Source organism: Olea europaea, unplaced genomic scaffold (assembly GCF_002742605.1).
Source record: "Olea europaea var. sylvestris unplaced genomic scaffold, O_europaea_v1 scaffold139, whole genome shotgun sequence".
NCBI lineage: Eukaryota > Viridiplantae > Streptophyta > Magnoliopsida > Lamiales > Oleaceae > Olea > Olea europaea.
Genome location: NW_019231420.1, coordinates 524,556 through 546,270, shown reverse-complemented (window position 1 = coordinate 546,270; position 21,715 = coordinate 524,556). Strand labels below are relative to the sequence as shown.

The window sequence follows — 21,715 nt, the reverse complement described above, 5'->3', positions numbered from 1 at the left end:
TTTTATGACTGTTTGTTTTTGTAACAATCCACTAACTGCCATTAAAACACCCACTACTCAGTCATTAAAATTCTACACTAACATGGTGAAGACTGTTACTACCATCTTGCCTATATAAACCCATATCTTGCTTTGGGAAAAGACACACAAATAGAAAATAGAATCAATCACTCTTTTCATATTGTGAATTTCTTATATTCGGGTTTTTATACCTATTCTGGAGTACAATTGAGAGTTCTAAAAAAATCATTCGTGATTGCTGCATAAGTGGTTTACGATCGTTGTATCCTGGAAGTGATTGTTCACGGATGTCACAACAATTATTGACGGGCAATTTCACTTTAGGACATCGTGTTGTCACGAAACTCGATCGGACGATAAGTTTTATATTTCTGCATTATATTGTTCTGATCACTGTTGCAACTAATTATTTTTCCAACAAGTTGTCCCCTCATTGAGATGCTAGAGCAATTCTTTTTGTTGGTAATGTGATATTTCTTAAATGTTTAAAAAAAGAAAAAAAGAAAAAAGAATAAGATGATTCCCTAAATGTCACTAAAAAGACCGCGAATAAAATGATTTAATATGCTAATGACTTGTTTGTTAAAGCGACTAAGAAGGTATATATGATTAATATTGTGTTATTTAATTACACCCTCTCAGTCAAATACGTGATAAGGATGAATTATGAGCCTTTTCAATGTATTTAAAGTAAGGGTCATAAAATGATAGACACCTTTTTGTACGGAGATTGAAGTGCTCGAATCTTTATCCATTAAAGAAGAAAATTATTGTTTGAGCCTTGGTAAGTCTAACTCAAATTTCCATCAATCACCTACCTTTTGATAAGTAAAGGGAGTTTTTTTTAAATAATTATAATTGGTGATCATGATGCCTTACTATACATTATAGTGGGGTTGCGAAGGTGGGGTTTAAAATAATCTTCTTGGATTTTTTACTAAATTATAGTACCAAGGTCAATAACCCTTCTTGGATTCTTGTAATTATTTGGGGAGTGGCCTAATTGGATTCCATATTAGATTGAATATTCTTTTGATGGAAGTGCCAATACCAATACAACCATATATAGTTTAACTTATTGATTCTCTCTCTTCTCCTCCAAAATTACATGTGAAATTTGGGAGCTCAACTTGCAAATTTGATTAGTTGAAATCAATTAATGATATCCTTCCAAATTTTATGCATTAAGTTCAAGATTTGAATGGAAATCAACCAAGTGTGATATTGGCATCTTTATTACTTAGTGAAGTGTAAACTTTATTTGGAAGACTAACTAAAGACAATTTAAGCTTTAACTTGTACTTAAACTCAACCTGATCGAGTTTATGAAAACTTTTAAGTAATCAAACGTTGACTAACAAAAAAAAATTAATACCAGCTTATGAATATGTTAGATACCTATTCTTGGCTCGAACTCAGTTCAGTTTCTTCGATATATTTTTCAAGTAAATAAGTTCACATAATGCTTGGCACCACAAAATCAACACGTGATGCTGGTAGGCATGATGGGTGCCTTTGAGGGGTAGGGATGTCAGCACTTAAGGACTGTATTTTAAATTGACAAATGATAGGGTAACATGTGATATTATGTAACTCATTATTGAAAGTCTGATGTACATGTAGTAATGCCCTTTCCTTTATTACACTTTTTAACTTTTTATTTTCTCTTTTACATTCTCGAGTTGTATCCATTCCCCTGCCTTACAAGCACGCTGCATAGAAAGCCAAGCCCAGATCAGCCCGACACTACATTCAAGTTACCCAAGTGGAAAAAAGAAAGAAAGAAGCAAGCCTAATCTGATAAAGTGAAACTCATATTTTTCAGTTATGAATATATCAAACACCTATATTTGACTCGAACTCAGTTTAGTTTCTTCAACATATTTTTCAAGTAAATAAGTTCACATAATGCTTGGCACCACAACATCAACACGTGATGCTGGCAGGCATGATGGGTGCCTTTGAGGACAGGAATGCAATCACTTAAACATTGTATTTTAAATTGGCAAATGATAGGATAACATGTGATATTATGTAATTCATTATGTAAAGTTCGATGTACATGAAGCAATGTCCTTTCCCTTATTATACTTTTTAACTTTTTATTCTCTCTTTTATATTCTAGAGTAGTATCCATTCCTCTGCCTTACAAGCACGCTGCCTAGAAAGCCCAGCCCAGATTAGCCCGGCACTAAAGTCATGTTACCCAAGTGGGATAAAAAAAAAAAAAAAAAAAAAAAAAAAAAAAAAAAACAGAAAGAAGCAAGCCTAATCTTATAAAGTGAAATCCATAGGCCCAACAGGGGCAGGTAATGGGAGCCTCAAAAGCAGGACATGTCAGACGGGTTGACACCTTTAAAGAAAGATAAGAATAAAAAATGAATAATTCTTTGTGTACATTATGAACACAAAGCACACATGGTGCCCCCTATTGGAGAGGTGCGGGGTGGGCCAGGCGCCCCTTCAATAGGGAGGCGTCATATGTGCATTATGGACACTATGTCCATAATGTACCCCCAAGCATGACTCATAAAAAATGCCACACCAATTAAAACAGATTACAGAAATGAAATGATATCGAGCTAAAGAAATAAGATATTCCAGTTTGACACCAGATAAGCTCACTGGATCTTCTACGAAGACTAAAAGAGCTACGAAATTTTAAAAAGTTTGCAGAAGCTTCTCTCCCAACATGAGTGCAATCAAGAGAATCAGTACAATGATCATTCAATGCGTCGACCATAATTCCGTCCAATCCAAAAATCTAACAGCAAATTTACGCAAAATGTCTACTTTTTACACTTGAATACAATGATACTGAACTCGTATCTTCATCGGAGCTGCAACAGGAGCTCTCAAAACATCTGCAGATCAAGAAACTAGACAAAAGTTAGTGACTTTAGAATAGCAAATAAGGAATTCCTAAAAAGAATAAAACCGTAACAAAAGATCTTATTTCGTTATTGTATCTTTCACTAGTTGACTCCGGAAAACCTATATGGAACATCAGCCAAAAGAATCGCATTTATATTCCTCACTAAATACCCAGTAGCAAAAATCAAGGGAAGAACAGAGCTGATCTGTGGCTCGAAAAAACACCACCAAGCTTGTATGTATGTATGTATTCTATAATATTGATGTTTCTTCGATTTTTTCTAAATGAGCTATCATGAATCTGTACATAAGAGCAAAAATTTTATGACCCCAGAACAAAAGCATGAATTTCTGCCCAGGTTGAGACTGTGTAAAGAACTCCCGATAGACCCTTCCAACTAGGTGAGCCATTTCTAGCATATTGTTTCTGTTTCTTGACCACACCAGGGAACAAAGGAACAAAAGAAACACCAAAATGACTTTCCACTCGTCTCAGACTTGAACTTGAACCTATTACAATGCCAACATCTGCCTCAAGCAAGCAAAGCAAGTCACCCACTGAATCTCCGATGTATATTGTCAGAGTCTTTTTGTCCTTGTCGCAGTTCTGCAGAATATTAGTAAATGCTGCAACCTTGTCAATGGGAGATGCAACCCGCATAACAACTCCACCAGTAGAGGAAGATTCTTCGTAGACAAACTCGTTTGCATGTACATTTATAATGTCTAAACCACCTACTCGAAATCATAAGAAAAGCATTAACATAGAAACAAAGAATATTCCACAAGGCATTGTATTGCAATGGAATAATGAAAATTCATTGAAAAGCCAAGTTCGAATTACAGGTAAGACATAAAAATATAGTACAGAAGAAATGCTTTCCAGAGAACAACAAAATGCAAAATTCTATTTCATACAATTATTCCTCTCAAACTTCTGATACCATGTTTCCATCCATTCTCCACTTGGTCTGATAGGAATTTCTGCTGCCCCAGTATCTTTCTAGCTTGTTGATTACTAAACAAGATAGTTTTTACACAATGGCCCTGCTAATCATAACATATTCATTTGCAATTCATAGATGAGTTCCATAAAAGTTCTGTTATATACATGATGGATACTGAACTTCCCACAGACGTATAAACGCATAACATCAAGAATTGCCATCACATCAATAGCATAAACTACGGTTACTAGCAACTGTAATCCCAAAAGCTACAAAGCACAGCTATGGACATGGGACACTGACAAGAGATACACTGGTCAGGGAAACATCAACTAATATAAAGATTATATATGTATGGGTAGTGAGTCCAAGTACTAGTACTAATGGTGAGAACAGCTTATAGACATAAATTACATACTCTTGCTATTACTAATTTTCATGAACATACAGCTGAAGACGTTTTAAATGAAAACTGCCAACTCAAATCATAAAGACAAAATTTGGACTTTTTGTTCAAAAGAACAAAAAAGACTTGGTGGCATTATGATTGGGGTGTCAGTTAGAAAGAACCTATTTGAAAAGAATCTAATGCCATATCTGACTCAAAATGTTTTAAATAAAACTTGCCAACTCAAATCATAAAGACAAAATTTTGGACTTTTTTTTCAAAAGAACAAAAAAGACTTAGTGGCATTATGACTGGGGTGTCAGTCAGAAAGAATCTATTTGAAAACAGTCTAATGCCACATCTGACTCAAAGGCTCCTTCCTCCTTGGTTGTTGTTGATGTGGATCCAGAGGTATTGGTACAATAAATTCTTGAATTCAATATCAAACATGTAGTGCAAGTGTGCAACTACATAATATAACTATTAATAATTTACATGAACATAAATCCAAAAATGTTACAACAACATCGAACATGTATAACCACATAATTCTAGTTTCAGTCACTTTGGTGCATCAACTGGCTAATGGTTACAGGCCATGTATCAAACAAAAAATTGGAAGTGGGAGAGATAAAAGTGAACCAAAATGCCAAGAGATTTTGAAAACAATATTTTAACTGAAAGCTAATTTTTTCATCAGTCTCAGTTGCCGAAATTACTATTGATCCCTAAATGACGCTTTTACTGTTGATAATCTTTAAAAAAAAAAAAAACCCAAGTTATTTCAAGTTTCTGATTATACACGAACTGTTAATAGACAAATATATTCAGATCAGATAATGGAGGTTCCATAATTGTGATGGAAGATAAAAAAAAATTTGGAGACGCACTTTTTCCGCTTGAAATTTGACTAAAAACCATCGGTTATTGAAATGTGGATGTCAAAATTCAAGTCGCACAGCGGAGTATTAAATATGCATTATAATTTAGGTGCATATACTGAACCTTTTTTGTTTTTATTTGTTTTTTTCTAGGCCTTTAAAAACGAAAAAAGGGCATGATTTCTTATTTTTTATTTTTAAGTTCTCTTGTTGAGTGTGCACAGGTACAAAGTTCACGTTTAATTCCAATGAGATGTAAAAAAAAAAAAAAATGTTAAACCCTACATGTTAAAAAATGTGATTAATCCTCAGAAATAAATTCTAAGGGTTCAATCAGAGAGATGGAAATTATATATAATAGCCATATGAGAAATACAACAATTTCAGGTTCTGGCTAGAAAAGAACTTACCTGATGAAAAAGCAGACCTAATCAGATCAGCACACCAACAATAAGAAAGAACATGGACATTTGTGTTCAACTTTTCATTCCTTGTGAGACTCTGGAAGAAATTAGTGCAACCATCTTGAAAAAGCAGGGTTTCCCCAGCTTGTTTTATATCTTTAACATTCAAACCTTTAAGTACCCAAGAATATATCACCCTCAAGGTTGCTCTTTTCTCAAACTCTGAAAGCTGCTCGAGTACTTTACGCAGACCTTCAACATTGAATTGTTCAGCTGCATAAAATGATAAGCTTTCAAGCTTGTCCATCCAAGTTTCTCACCAATTGACACGGTATTAATAATTAAAAAATTGCAAAGCATGAAGAATGTAGTAAGCAAGATATGATAACACACCTTTATCAGAAAGCAAGATGCCCTCTATACAATGTTCATACTCTTCAGTGTACAGCTTGGAAAGTTCTTCCCAAAGGCTTCTCAAATCAGCCGAAGACATTTGAGTAAGTTGATTTTCTGATAGATTTTGATATGATTTTGGGGCACTTATAATGGTTATTTCAGCCAAGATGGCAGATGAATCTATAACAGTGCATGTCAAATCAAAATCGGAAAACAAAATTAGACGATCTTCTGCTGGATTATGTTCTGTCAAGAGAGGAACAACAGTTTTCTGAGCAAGTGGCTGAGCTAAGAAGAACTCTATTTCAAGTTTCATAGCTTGATGGTAGAGCTTTTCAATGATATCAAGCTCTTCGCCTGTCAAAGACACACTTAGTTTTTCCAGCAAAACCTCAGTTTGCAGAGTCACAGCCTAAATCGAGAAAACAACATTACAGACCATTATGTATAAATTTCCTGTAATTGGTGAAAATTTAAGTTTGTGAACAAATGAACAAAGTAAAGGTTACTCAGTAGTAAAATAAACCTTAAAAGCTTCAGAGGAATAATTGCTGATCCATTTCTGATAGGGATGAGGACTTTCACTGGGATCAAGAAGTGCCTGCACCTCTTCACCTAGAAAGGCATAAAGCCTCATGCAAGGTGTCATAGCACCAAGAGTATAAGCAGCCAATATCTTTTTCTCAAAAGGCGTTGCTAGTTTACCAGGGGCTTTCACTCCTTCAATATTTCCTGAGGCTGTGGCCAGCAAAAAATCTGCGTACTTGTCAGTTGCAGCATTAGGAACATTTTCTTTGGCCACGTCAATATCCCATTCCTACAAATTTACATAACCTTGAGAAAAGAGAAGTCCATATGCATGTGATCTGCAACTTGATTGTAAAACAGAGCACATCATATAGAGTAAAATGATAGAAACTCCCATTACAACCATGTTGATCCTTACAGTGATCAGGGGCTCAACCTATCAGGGTTTTAAGCATCAAGATGCAAATAGAAAAATATACTCATATGATGATGTTTCTAGTTGTTTATGCAGAAAAGCAGATTCTCTGTATCTAACATTCTAAATGTGATCCAGAGGCTTTATGTAGTGATCTTTGAAATATGATAAAAAGCAAAGTAATGAGCTGAGGCAGGCCATAGCTAAGTGATATGGCATGTATCCACTTTTGTTTGGCCTAGGTGTGAGGACAAACTCATACTCACAGGGGTGCAACCCAACTCTCTCCAAAGTTTTTTGAGGAAATACAATTCCACAAAAAATGAAGAGACTGGCACATTTGGCACAAGCTGACACTCACTCTGCTTGGGAAGAAAAGAACAATCCAGCAGATGGAATTTGCCTTAAAGAGCCAGAAATCCATCTTTGGCCCTCACTAAACTCCCAGAAGTCACCTTCAATACAAGATTCGTCCTTCACCACTGTCCTTGAATAAGAAGCACGCCCTGGTAGTCCTATCAACAAATCACGGACTCAAAAGAGAGTAATGCCTTATAGCACAATCTACAGCCACTGGGTCCCCAAGAGCATGGCTACCAGCCTACATGCAGTTCATATTGCATTTTCTGCTTACCGCTTACCCAATAAAATTTACCAAATTTAATTAACCAGATTGACCCAATAACAAGTGCACTAAATAAAATTACTTCTTAAAAGTATCATACAATAATAGTTTCTATAGCTCACTAATAAACAGAAAAATACAATAATATCACCAGCTTTGGGAAACTTGGACCAGTAGGAATAAAAATGAGAATCACAAGTCCTTGGTCATTAACCATAAGCTATAAGTGTTTATTGAAAACCTCATTAGGTGCCTGTTAAGCCTCTGACAACTTTTTAAACATTGGAGTCAGCTAGAAGAAATTTTCATTTTCCCATCCATTACGGAAAGCCTATATTTTATTCTCCCATCTATTAGGGAAAGCCTATACTTCTAATATACATATGCATATTCATTTTTTGGGGTCTTTTGTTTATTCTTGTCCTATAGAATGTACCTTCCAACTTTAGAGGCATGCAGACAACAACAAATATCAAATGTTGAAAGCAAGTAATCCATTTTAAACCAGCAATCTGTAATCCTTTTCTAATATCGAATTCAATCCCCAATAACCGTATCCGTAGTTTTTGAATTATTATTTTTAGAACTTCCTTTACAATACTAGCAATTATTTTCTCTTTCTGCCCAACTCTAATACATTTAGTATGCGTCCATCAATATATTTAGCATGTATACGTGAATCCTAAGTCCTAACTAATATATTAGATCCATCATTCTAATTCAAAGCTCACTGGAAGATAATAAATGTGAAGCAGTAACGTTCAAGGAATCTCTTTCAAGAATCATCTTCACATATTCATGTTCACATTTCCTCTATAGTAAATGTAGGATAGAGTCCATTATCCCAAAAATTTATTAAAGGTGTACTCTTAAACATTTTTTTTTTAATTCAAATTTAGTGTTCATTTGATGTTGGAATAATAATCTGTTCAGCACAACCAATGAGATCAAATAAATTGTCTTGTTTTCAGAATTTCTACTAGTTATCGACAAAACCTAATGTACAGAAAGAAAGATTTAATATTCATTGAAGTAAGCTTTAAACTTTCTTAAAACAAGTAAAAAGATATTTAAATTTAAATGACAAGGTACAGAGGAGTGCATGTGCATTGATGTAAACAGGAACCCATGCAAATATATGATAGTCCCATTATGACAATCAATATAAGAAGAAACAAAACTTAAAACACCACAAAGAACAGATGCAGATGCAGAGTTTTGATACATACTTGAACAAACGAATCATGCATTTTGAGCTCTTCAAGAATGCTCTTCCTCAGTTTCCTTATACCAACCTTCGCATCATCATCATCTGCACACTCTTCAGCCATTTCGTACCTATATATCATTTTCTTCACTAATATAAAAAATCCTAGCAATTTTTCAGCTCATAATCTATGATAAAAGTATCTTGACCAAAACTTGAACTCCAAAAACACAGGAAACTGGACCCATAGGGACATAGGTTTGTATTTGGCACCATGTTGGTATCTCAAAATTGACAATAGAATAATTCCACTTGATTTAACTTGATTTTCAAATTCAGATGTAAATGTGACAATAATTTGCACCACATTAGAAAGAAGGAATCTTTCAACCTACTTGTGTGTCACAAGGTTGGACTGCCACATCAAAAGACATATGCATCTCATGTGCCATTTATCTTAATTTGCTTTCAAATAATTAAGAAAACGATTTGTTTACTAGTGTCTCTTTGCTACTCTTGCTGCAAATTGATTCGCTTAGCATCCAGTATGTAACACCTATCATTATGTCTATAAGGGCAATGAGCAATTACTAAAAAATGAAAGAAGTGTGGACTTATGGCTATTATTGAGAAAAATAACAAGATCAAGACAGAAGGGTAATGTGCAGGTTAGCAATCAAAACCTGGGAAAGGGGTTGAGAAATAGCACACATCATAACTTTGGGAGGAGGTTAACATAATGTGCTCGAATAATGGTGATAGAATTTGAATGTTATTTCGTGCAGAAACCGCTCCAAGCTTGCTTACCAAAAGAGGATAAAAATGTAGTTCACCATTAAGACCAAAACTGTTGGTAGGACAGACAGATTGTGGAAAAGTAAGTCTTTAAATGGTTCTATACCTATGGTGGGTCTGTAATGAGAGTTTGTTCATTTTACCTATTCAAACTGATTGACAGCATGACTGATGAATATATTAATCCAATTTTAGGAAAATAGAGGTGAAGTTCGATGGTAGTACAGACTTGAACATAATCTCTTTTCCTTTTTTCCCTCTTTAATTTTCTTCATATAAAAAAAGTCAAAGCCAAAGAAAATAAGAAATATCTGTTTTAAATGACTTTTAGCCCTTAGCAGTATGAGATTATGACTCAAGCAATCAGGTTGTCTCAACCCTACAGAGTTAGTAAATAAGTTTTGCTCATTAGCTCAAGTTCAACCATCAAATGCAGGGTTGAATCTTTCATTGAATATCAGGACAGTAGAACTTTCAACATTTTTTATGGTTCAAACTCAAGCCTACAACTGAAAAATAGAAGCTCCTTATGAGCCCCATGATAACAGAATGAAAATCCCAATACTCTCACAATCAGACTATTGTTTCCTATCATGCCAGCATGCCAAGAAATAAGAAAAGAAAATTAATCCAATCATTTGTTTTCACATATTCTGTGGACAAATGAATAGACCTAAAAGAACAAGTTTACGAATGAACATATCACAAATAAACAGTGCACAAATAGTCCTTCCCCAGAGCGACCTTATTATTGTGTTGTTATCACTACCCATTGATCCTCCTGCCTAGCATACAGTTCATAAACTTTATCTATAGAATAAACCACAACAATTCTAAGAACGAGATAAATAGAAGACGATCTCAATATATTTTCCAAACTCCTGAACTCAAACAGACTCAGAAACACCATTCTGATAAAGAGATGAAAATGTCAATAAAACCTAATATTTCTCAATGTCACAGGACAAAACTACTGATCGATGTCATCAAGGAAATAAGAATAACACAAAAATGGAAAATCAAGGTAATTATAGTTTTGAAATAGAACACATGTACTAATCCATGTTATCGACAAAACAGAATAACCAAAAAAAGGAAAAAGAAAGAAAATGTTGTGGCTCCCACCCGTGCTCACCAACTCACTCCACTCACCATCTCACTACTCATCCACAACCAATGCATTCTAGAATATTCTATACCCTACTCTATTAATTCAGCACAAGGAGGGAGCAAAAGTGGAGTTGATGATTGTTAGCCTTGGCGCAAAACAGAATTTCCCCCTTTCTCTTTATCTGCTTCTATCTCTAAATCTAAATCTGAATTCTTCTTCTCTTCTTCGTTCTCTGAATCTGCCCACCACTTTCTCTTTTTCTTCTTCCTCTTTACTGTTAGTTTTGCTGTAATTGATCTTCAATATTGCAGTCAATATATTGGCTACCGATTTCCTTTCAAGTTTCTGATCCATTCTTACTGATTAAAGTTGAAGTCCAACTATAACAGAAAATCAAGATAATCATGGTACTGTAGTCCATAATAGAAAAGAACTATTGACATATCTTATGGACGAAATAGAATGACGAAAATAATGAGCAATTCTGCAGGTACAGAATTGCATTTCACATAATGCCAACAGATAAGACACAATAGGGTTGTTGGGTGATTTTTTGGCATTTTTTATCACAACGTTGAACCGCACAATGTGAGATTTCTGGTGCAATTCTGTAGAACAGTTATAGTACAAATAGAGTAAGTGCAAAAATAATAAAAAGAATTAAAGAAAATCAAGGTAATGACAATACTGCAACTCTGTGATCGAACCGTACTCCTAATCAGTCCTATGGAGGTCAATAAAATGACAATAGAACGACGGAAAGGAAGAATAAAAATGGAAATTCAAGGTAATGAAAGTACAGTGACAGAACAGAACTACTAATTTATGCTATCAAGAAAATACGAATAACCAAAAAAAAAAAAGAAGGGAATAATAAATGATGGTACTGTAATAGAACAGAGCTACTAATCAATGATATGGAGGAAATAAGAATAACAAATCAAGTTCATGACGGTTACTGACGCTTTCACAAAGGCGCGGAGGAAGTGAACGTCCTGTGCAATGTAATGGCGAAAAGCATCGAGTTCAAGATTTCCAGAAGCCAAACAGACAATAAACGGAGTGTAGAGAGCCTGAGTCCATTCCTTTCTGGACTTGACCCATAACCTCCTTCCTAGACCTTCCTCGATCGGCTGCGGCAACTTTCCGGTTGCCAACTTAGCCATTTGAAATTCACTGAAATTACCAGTAGGAGAAAGGAATGTGAAGTGAGAGTTGTTGCATCAAATTGATTCAAATTTCTTTGATTAATTTGAATCCAGTGGTGGCGGTGGAGGAAAGCGGCGGAAGGCAAATGTTTATTTTTACTATTTCTGGCAAGTGTGTGTAAAAGATGTGTAAAATGGACCGTTTAGCCACATTTTGAAGGATACGGCACATAGTCCGAGAATAAGCCAATGGCAGCCGGGATTTTAACGAATTCTGTTTATCCGTTTCCTTCTGTTTTGTAAAATCACATTAAAGGTCCTCAACTTAGTGGCTGTTTTGTATTTTCATCCTCTATGTTTGGAAATGGAGTATTTTAATCCAAAACATCGAATTTTATTGCACTCGTGATCTCTGTTAAATTGGCATGTGAAAGCACGTTTCTTATTTTCACAAGGCTTAAATTATCAAGCCAGTTTTAAAGTAAATAATTATCTCAACTCAATCGTGGTAATATATCATTGTCGTCTATGTTTTTTCGATTTTAGAAATTTTCCATTTTGCAAGAGTTTCATTTTTTATTACCAGTTGGATTACTTTTACAGATCCTTGAAAATTTATTTACAGGTAACAATTTCATCATTTTTTTGTACATAAAACATTCTCTGATGTATTTTCCAATTCCGAAACATAAATTCTTCGTTCGTGAAATCATGTATTTGTAAACATTTGGTGCATTCTTATTCTTGTTATTCTTCATTAGTCGCCATCAAATACCAGTATTTACTTTACATTTCCATACTCTATTATTCTGTAAAAGGATCTCCATTAGAATTATTAGTTATGATAATACATGAAATATCATTTTTTACATCTTCAATATTTATGTTGCTTGTTAGAGTTTTTTGAATGCTGATTCTCCATTTGTAATACGATTACATGTTTAACATTATATTGTAAACTTAACGGGATTAATTGCATATATCCGTGTATTGTTTTGATTCATGTGAAAGTGATTCTAACATGAACAACTTTGTCTGTGGAGTAATGGGATCGTTCACATTTGGACTTCTTGTACTAGTTGGATGAAAGTATGAGAGACTTGTTGAGATGAAATCCACAGAGATGAAGATAGATGAGAGGATTGAGATCTTAAAAATTGAGTATGATGCGGGTGAGAATATGACCCTAGTACGAATATCAAATGATAGGTTATTACTTTTCTATTTGGAGCTGAAGAAAAATGATCCACAATTAACAACATATTTTTTACATGTTGAAGTATTGCACGTGGCAAACATACTTGACTCGACATTCGGACCTTATTTGGGAATGCCACGGTCCATTAATTTATTGAGTAGTTCATCTTCAGATGTTCCGATGATTAGTGATGTATGAAAACTAAAACGAAAACGAGCATTGGATGACTATATTATCTACTTTTCCATTTACCATTTTGATTATCCTTCTACCATTGCCAGATTTTTCAATGTTTAATATTATATGATTTGTATTTGATTCTCTTGTTAATTTGTTGATTCATTTGCATTATATTGATTTATTGAATCTTACGTACCTTAATATGTGGTTTTGCATTGGTGGATTAAGATAAAATTGGGACAATCAAGTACACCCTATCTTTGTAGTGAAATTGGGTCTCCGCTTGAAGTCTAATAGTGCTAAAATAGTATCTTGATGACTCGATTGACGTTGTGAGGCTGCTTCAATGTTTAGCTAGTGCTTCTACTCCAAAACCTCGACATAGTAAGATCTTCCATGTTACATTTTATAGCGTATTTTTGATAATGCAAAAGGATTATTGGGCTTGATATTTTATGTCATAAGTGACAACAAGCAGACTACACTTTTTGTGATCATTTCTCCAAATGCAATGTCGATTTGATTTACATTTGCAAATCGCAAATCTTTTGAATAATATTACCAACTTAAATGCTCGTCACATAATTCTAATTATATGTGCGTTGTTGACCTATAGATATTTTATTAATTATAATGATTTTAGACTTCTATATTTGAAACTACATTTTACAATGATTATCAAGAGGGTAACATGCTTAGTGCATTACTAGCATGTAATCTGTGAACAAGCATGATTCAAGATGTAAATATGAATATTACTTAGACTCAAATGAAATTCAATGTTGAAAGATTCGAAGAACAGAGCACTGATCCACAACATAACTAGGGATAATATTTATAATAGTCACCAAATTCTCCAAAATACGACAAAAGATAATCATCCTACCAAAAGTAAAATGTTTATCTAACTACACATGATTCAAAATTTAAGATCGTCTATTGACACTAACATTTAGAAAGGCTACACAAAAGAAGACAATATCCAAAAATAATGGCAGTCACTCCTCCACAACTCCCTTCATTTTCCTTTCCCTCCAAACACTTCTTGCTACAAGGTCGTAGTCCGTTTCATATCCTTTGATTAACTTCTCACATCCATGCTTATATAGTTGAGCAGTCAGGTATGTCCTTGATGTGTTTGAGTTCAAATTATCAGCCATAGAGAGGATCTTCTAGTGTATTATACTTTCAACATACTTTATCACGTAAACTCTACAATCGTGTCTGTTGTTAATGATATAGTGAGACACATGATAATATTGTAGATATAATGAGAAACTGCCATTGTTTCATTCACGTACACCCCACGTGTTATTTTACATCTCCCACCACGTCCGAGATTGAAAGGGACCAACTAGTCCATCAACAAAGAACTCTTCTAATTTTCTCTTCCAATTTTATTTATTTAATTGATTTATTACTTGGGCATCTATTCTATCACCTTGTTCTTCTTTACCTTCTTCCCTTTTTTACAGTCGTAATATGGAATGGAGGATATGTCGATGTAGAAATTGAATGGGCAAAAGACATCGTGAACGGATGCGAACCCAACTAGACAATTCTTTGCTTGTGAGGTGAATGTAGTGCTTCATCATGATAATTTCACACGATTTAAGTACTTGATACACTATTTTCATTTTTTCCTACAAAATCATTGTGGTGCTTTGATTGGTATGACCCTCCTATTTGTCATCAGGTGAAGGAAGTGACTCTTGGATTGCTGAATTCCTAGAGATGAGATGAGAAAAAATAAATGAAATATAAGCACATTTTAAGGGCCTCGAAGCAAAAATCAACAAGCTACAAACAAAGATTAAATGCCTTAAAGGAGTGAAGACAAAAATAAGCACACGTAAAAAAGTGGAAGAATTTCTTTTGTGGATGGACCAGTCTGCCTCTTTCGATCTTCGACACGGTGAGAGAAGTGAAATAACCAGGGGGGTATATCTGGGTATCTGTAATTAAGTGAAATGTTGGGGACCTCTGGTGCTAAAATAAAAGTTAATGACAGATTAGTAACATAATACAAAGATTGAGAGCAAAAGTGCAAATTTCCCTATTTTAAATAAGGGGAAATTAACATTTTATCTTTAGCATCCAAATGTTATACAGCTTGCAACAGTAATGCTGAACCTCAATGAACAGATAGGATTATGGGCCACTCACGTTTCATATCGTTCTCTCTCGTAGCTTATATACACTCCAATCCCTGTAATGGCAACTCAACTAGTCCAGTTAATCAGCCCATTCACCGTATCTTATCGTAATTATCACTATGGATTCAAAACCAGTAACAACAAAAAGGTTAATTGGTGCCGCTACACAGGGGGCCGGAGCGGTGGGTCCAATTGGGATTGGGAGAGGACTGTTAAGCCCAACCAAAGGTCCAGATTCGGCAACCAATTTGCGACAGATGATGATGATGAGGGGGAGGAGTTCGGGTTCAGGAACGCCGCGAAGCAGAGGATTTGGTGGTCTGAAGAGTTTCACGAAGAAGATGAAGAAGAGGAGGAGGAGGAAGGATTTGGGATTCTCGAAGGTTCCATTGGTTTTAATTGGATTTTCAAGGTATTAATTTTTCAAAATATGCTTTTAAGTTTGTGTGTTCCAGTATAGCATGCTTGTTAAGCATAAAAAAAATTTACTTCTAAGTTAAACTCATTTATAAGTAATTTTGAAATAAAATAATTTATTTATTGGTTAAATTAGGAAATATGCAAGTTTAGTTACTTCCTTTTGGAACTAGGGAGTTCATTGAGCTAATCATTGAGAGGATTAGCTGTTTAATTAATACATTGGTACATAATATTTGTTGGACAATACAATAAACAAAATTTTAACTATTTTTCTTATTTATAGCATGTGTAGACATATTTTTCGATAAAGTTACTTAAGTAACTTTTAAAACTTAGCCAAATATTGTCCGCCAATCATATACTATGAAGCACTAGCAATATTTACTATGTATTTGTCATCCACTGACACTTATTGAAAACACCCTTTAAGGCATGTGCACGACATAAAATGTCATATTTTTTCATATATTTTTAAAATTTCCAACACTTGAAGAGCCTAATCTTTATAGTTCTAAACAATAATGACATCTCAACACATCAAGCATAGGCAAAGCTCCATTTCGTAAATTTAGAATGCAAAATTAACAAAATAATATATAGTTTGGTCCAAAAGTAAATATAATAAATAAACCAACCGGTTATTGAAAATATTTCACTCTAAAAGAAGTGTTGAATTTATTAAAAATAAAAATAATAAAGAAGTAAAGGTATAATATGTCAAACGTATAATTTAAAGAATTTATGTTGATATGTCCACATCCCACATTTTTGGAAAGATCACGTGTTTTCATGTTTGTATCGTGATGTATACAATGTTTCAGATCCATGTCCATGCTCCTTAGCAACCATTTTCTATGCCAAATATGCCATATAAATGTGGAGTTATAAGGTTAGATGCCAAGAGGGCAGATAGTAGTGGCTTTAAGGAGCACAGGAGTACAATTGCGATCACTATTATAAGTGTTAAGCCATTTTCAATTGCAGATAGAAGCAAGGTTGAAGTTTTATGTTTTGGGAAACAATGAAAAGTGAATAATGAGGTCTTTTCCTCTCACTTTATGAATGTGTAAAAACAAGAGTACAATCCTTGAGCATGTTTATTGTGATTAAAAGTTACTTGTCTAGGCTTACTTTCTAGGGAAGTAAGTTTGTCTTTTCTTCTCACTTGAAGAATGCATGTGTAAAAACAAGAGTACAATCCTTGAGTATGTCTTCTTGTGATTAAAAGTTACATGTCTAGGCTTTTTCAGAGAAGTAAGTTTTGTTTGTAAATAAAGCCTTGTTTCAGTCCTATTATTTAAAAACTTATTTTTTTCAAACTCATTTTCAACCACACACATTCTTTTAATAAAATAATTTTTCACATAAACCCAAATTTTTTCTACTTTTTAACCACTCATTCTTCAAAAAATCGCTATCATAAAATTTATTTTTCCCAAAATGGGATTCAAACAAACCCATAGTAACTTCGAAAAGAGGCCTGATTACCCTATTGAAGCAGAAAGAAGCCAGTAGGTTGATACTTCTTCAGTGTGCTCTCATCATGGTCTTTATAAAGGAATCTTACAATTGTGAGATATCTTATGGGTTTATAGTGAGAAACGGCAGTACCATGCCTGCACGTGGGAAGGCAGTGAACTCTTGCCTATGTCAACGCACGATAACATTAGAAATTCAGAAGAGTGAAGAAATAGGAGACTGGGGGAATCAAGCTTCCACATTAGACTGCATATATTCAAAGTGATAAGGATTGGACTGTTGCTTGATTCTTCACCTCTAAAGTATGTTTCTAAACTAAGAATCCCCTGAAAGGTAACTTTGTCTAGCATTTTTAGCAATAAAGTTGCTTAGTATTTGCAAGTTACTTTTATGCTTTGCCAGACATGCTCTCTGTAATATGAAGTGCTTGTTGGGATTTTGTTGCCAAACTAACTTAAAGAGACGATGTACTTTAGTTGAACTACTTGGTCTAATAATCGAAGAATTTATAAGGCCCGAATATTTTACATCAACTTTGACCAATTGACCTTGCCTAAATGTGAAAACAACATTTTGAAGTGTAATACTTTAAGTCCCATTCTACAAAGATTATTATTATTTTTTTTAAAACCACATTCTTCCAATAAAATAATGTTATGTGTAAACAAAATTTTTTTTCCTACTTTTTAACCACACGCTCTGCCAAAAATCACTCTTTCAAAACTCATTTTACCTAAACTTTGATTGTTATGGATAAATTGTTACAGTGTGCAATGAAGAAGGATGTAAAGATTAGGATAGGCAATCGGTATTTTTGGACATAAAGTTAGTAATGTATACTGACACACGTAATAGTAGGTTTTCTTTCATGGTGGAAACACTTGTATAGTTTACTCCAAAAAGATCCACCTTTTAAATTATTTTATCTTTTGTTTTAAGTTCGAAAAATTCTACTTCTTTAAGACAACGGTTTGTATTTGGGCATGTCACTAAAGTAGAGAGTTGAGCGTTGTTTATGGAGTTAAATTTAAAAGTGAAGCAATAGTTCAATTATGTTAGGGTTTGTCTTGATGCATAATGTATGGACAACTTAATATGCACCTAGGTACCTCTTCGAGCTCTTTTTAGTCTTCGTTTTGTGCCATGAATTTGTAATAGTTTGGATTTTCAGATAATTGGAGACATATAGCATGGCTAATGTTAGTGTGACAACTATTTCTGTAACCTCATGAGCGAAATATAGCTAATCTATGTCCTTTCTAATATGTTATTCATATTTTCCATTTTTTTTTTAATTTTTTTTAATTTTTTAATTTTTTGTCTTTGATTTACATCAATCAATATGGTGCTCTTCGAATCTAGAAAACAGGCTTAGAGCATGTAGACGAGTTAAAATGTAAACGTGAAAATAAACTTTAAATAATTTCGTCTCCTAGAAGGTTTGGTAACTTGACACTTTTTTCTTATTTTCAAGTAAAAAACGCATTTTCATTTGAAAGTAACTCTTATGATACTGTTAAATAACTACTTTCCAATTTAGACCAATAAAAAATTATTTAATTACTTAAAAGTAAATTTACTTTTAAGTATATATTTTAAGCATAGCAAATGCCCTTAGTGGCATGAGTCTGGCCTCTATGCTAGTAATTTTCTCACAATTTGTTTGTTTTCATCGCTAGGTTTAAGTTATTCTGTTTTATATTTAAAAACATACACCTTCATAACCTGTAGTCTCGTGTTAAAAAATTTCACAAATTTGAATCTGAAAGAGGAAACATTTTGATTATGGCGAATATATTAAGCATCTCGGGATATAGAAATATCTAGTTTTGAGGTTAGATTTGCACCATTCATCCTTCTTCTCTGTCATTCTGTTATTAATCAACAAGCTTTTGATTTATTGAGAACAAGGAACAATTTCTAGTACGAATAGTTGATATTTTGATTGCAAGCACAACTCTTTTGTGTTAACTGACATCAAACAAGGTTTCATATACTGAATTTCTGAATATATATCATGGAAAAGGCACTATTCGGCCCCAACCTAGTGCCTAGCAAGTTGGTTATCAATGCTTCATTTTAGTTGCATAAATCAGTCCCTTGTGACGAAAACTATCCAAATCTATATTAAATCATCGCATAACCCTCACATTGCCAACAATTTAAAACAAGGTTTTGTTTCCTAAACATGTGAGGGTCCCCAGAAATTTGAAGTGAGGCATGTTTTCATTATGCCATGTGACTATTCAATGAAGTCTCTTTCATTTTTTTTGGAAATGACTGGAACTCGGGCAATAGGTTGTCAACGGATGGTGCAAGTTTCCCTATATATCACTGGTTCTATTTGCAATTATACATCATAATTGAGTTGGCTCTGATGCAGGTATTCAGGGCCTTTGGTTGGATGCTTCCAGCCATCATCATTTCACTGCTTGTCGGAACAGGCCCCAATACTATCATCATGGCGTTAGCCCTACCGCTTGCACAATCAACACTTTCATTAGTTGCCGATACATTGTGGGGAAGGTCTGGGGACACCTCGAGCCCGAAGTCTAAGGGCAAGAAGTGGAAATACTCTGGAGCTACTAGCAATACCAGAGTTGGAAAGGAGAAACGAAAGGATCCTCGTACTAGGAGGAAGGAAGCATGGGATTATCGGTCATGGGCATCTGCAAGTAATGTGTCAAACAAAAGTGGGAAGAGGGACCGACAAAATTTTGGTGGATGGGACGAGCTAGACAAGCAAACAGGAGTGCCCAAATTGTCTAATACAGCACCAATTGTAAAGGCAAACAAACCAAGAATGCAAGATAAAGTTAATATGAGTCGGAGAACCAAGGGAGGTACTCCATTACTCGTGAGACTGTTGATTGCCGTATTCCCATTTTTGGGGTCTTGGACCAAGTTATTATGATAGATTCTTATGGCATGTTTGGTAAGATGATGAACGGCATTAAAGAAAAAAATAGTTATAGCACACCAAACATGCCTTTACTGTTTGTTATGCTTGTAGGGGGAACTATTCCCCCCTCATTGCAAGCAACCGACTTTGATTGTTATTGTTATTTGTCTCGGAAAGTTTCCATGCTCAGATCCAAAGTGATGCAGCTTTACATTCACGATGGCATGCAGTGGAACGACTATGCCTGTGTTACTTGTTTGATAGTGTGTAAGCTAAAATCTTCTCTACTATTCTAGTCATGTCGAGCCCGGTGTACCAAAAATTTCTTCTTGCCAGATTTCTTAGTTCCAGCTTCACTATGATCGGAGTTGAAGCTTCGAAATTCTGTTTCATAATGTGCAGTCATTTCATTTCCAAATTAATGAGGAAGTTCAGTTGTAAGTAATTATCTTTTATTAGAGGGAACTATCAGTGTATAAATTTTTGTTTTCTCGATTTGTTAATAAATAAATGTAGTTGGGTTCTTGCTTTCTTTGGAATCACTCGAGCGTAAATCGGGCTAGGTCAGTTTCAGAGAGGTCTGGACCAGCCTGGGTTTTGTGACCAGCCGGATACGTGCTTCTCTGTGACCCGTCTTGCCTCTTGGTCGAATTTATTATTGTGTTAATCTGTTTTTTTATTCAAATAACCTCAAATAGAACAAGCTGTCACATATTATTATGACTCTTGCAATCGATAATAATAGATAGTAGTATTTTTTTAGAGCACGAATTTTAATGTCAATTCAATTCTATAAATACAACCGAGTTTCTTTGGTTCAAAGCAAGAAGGAATATCATATCAAGATCAATTGAATATATTTAAGAATTCAAGTTTAAACTTCAATTTTCTGTTTCTAATTGAAATTTGGTGATGTATTTCCAATCTAATATCTATTTTTATGATATGATTATACTAGGCTAAAGTCATATGTACTAGAATGATGATGAAACATCCTTTTTGAATCTTTAATCTTCCATTCTTGTTGTTGAAATTAAATACTGTTATGGTTTGAATGTTTGTCATTGCTTTGTTGTCTTCAATTATTTCGCCGTCAGTTGATGAAGGAATTTGTCACTTATTTCGTCATTATCGATGTACAGGTATATCATATCCTTCCTAATAATATTGTAGTTGCGATATAAACAGAAGTTATAATTCAACTAAATTGAAAAAATTACCGTCCTTGGAAAAAATGCTAGAACAAAAATTTACGCAATTTTAAAATGTTATATTTTATTAATGAGTAACGAGCCATTAGTGCACTCATTACGAAATACAGACACGCGACTATCAAGAAACTTCAACAATGCTTTGAAAATACAGTTACAATATCAAGAAACTGAAAAAAATTTAGGTCACATTTGGGAGCAAAGATTTTATGCTACCAAATGTTTATTAGTTTGTAGGGCAAGATCATGCCCTGCTTGAATCCAAAGCCATGATAGTACTGAGGTTCATGGGGTGCATATAAGTGTTTGTACCTGTCAAGATCTGTTCTACAATGAGTCTATTAGCCCTCTCAGATGGATGAAAAGGGTCCCAAAACACATATTCATCTCTATTTGGGCACAAATTTGATAAAGGTGTGCAAAGGCCTA

At 34.3% G+C, this 21,715-nt stretch overlaps 3 protein-coding genes across 4 annotated transcripts in view; 1 reads left to right on the top strand and 2 right to left on the bottom strand.

Annotated features, from left to right (window-relative positions):
* Positions 1 to 2,579: 2,579 nt before the first annotated feature.
* LOC111375601 (bifunctional TH2 protein, mitochondrial) lies at positions 2,580 to 11,973 on the bottom strand. 2 transcript variants are annotated; one of them, XM_022998448.1, is made up of 7 exons: positions 11,556 to 11,973; positions 8,709 to 8,817; positions 6,438 to 6,728; positions 5,909 to 6,323; positions 5,522 to 5,788; positions 3,225 to 3,630; positions 2,580 to 2,885 (listed from the first exon to the last, which is right to left on the bottom strand). In XM_022998448.1, exons 1-7 carry the CDS (start codon positions 11,756 to 11,758, stop codon positions 2,798 to 2,800), a joined length of 1,779 nt encoding a protein of 592 aa, XP_022854216.1. In that variant the 5' UTR covers positions 11,759 to 11,973; the 3' UTR covers positions 2,580 to 2,797. The 2 variants fall into 2 exon arrangements, with proteins under 2 accessions (XP_022854216.1, XP_022854217.1); XM_022998449.1 differs by having other exon boundaries at positions 2,794 to 2,885; positions 3,455 to 3,630.
* Positions 11,974 to 15,223: 3,250 nt separating this feature from the next.
* Positions 15,224 to 20,605, top strand: LOC111375600. The gene is made up of 2 exons (XM_022998447.1): positions 15,224 to 15,686; positions 19,557 to 20,605. Exons 1-2 carry the CDS (start codon positions 15,333 to 15,335, stop codon positions 20,085 to 20,087), a joined length of 885 nt encoding a protein of 294 aa, XP_022854215.1. The 5' UTR covers positions 15,224 to 15,332; the 3' UTR covers positions 20,088 to 20,605.
* Positions 20,606 to 21,324: 719 nt separating this feature from the next.
* LOC111375599 (GDSL esterase/lipase At5g33370-like) overlaps positions 21,325 to 21,715 on the bottom strand; it is a 5,063-nt gene continuing 4,672 nt past the window's right edge. The window contains exon 6 of the mRNA XM_022998446.1: positions 21,325 to 21,712. Within this exon, the coding sequence (XP_022854214.1) occupies positions 21,531 to 21,712 (182 nt within the window). The 3' untranslated portion in view covers positions 21,325 to 21,530. The remainder of the gene's footprint in view (positions 21,713 to 21,715) is intronic.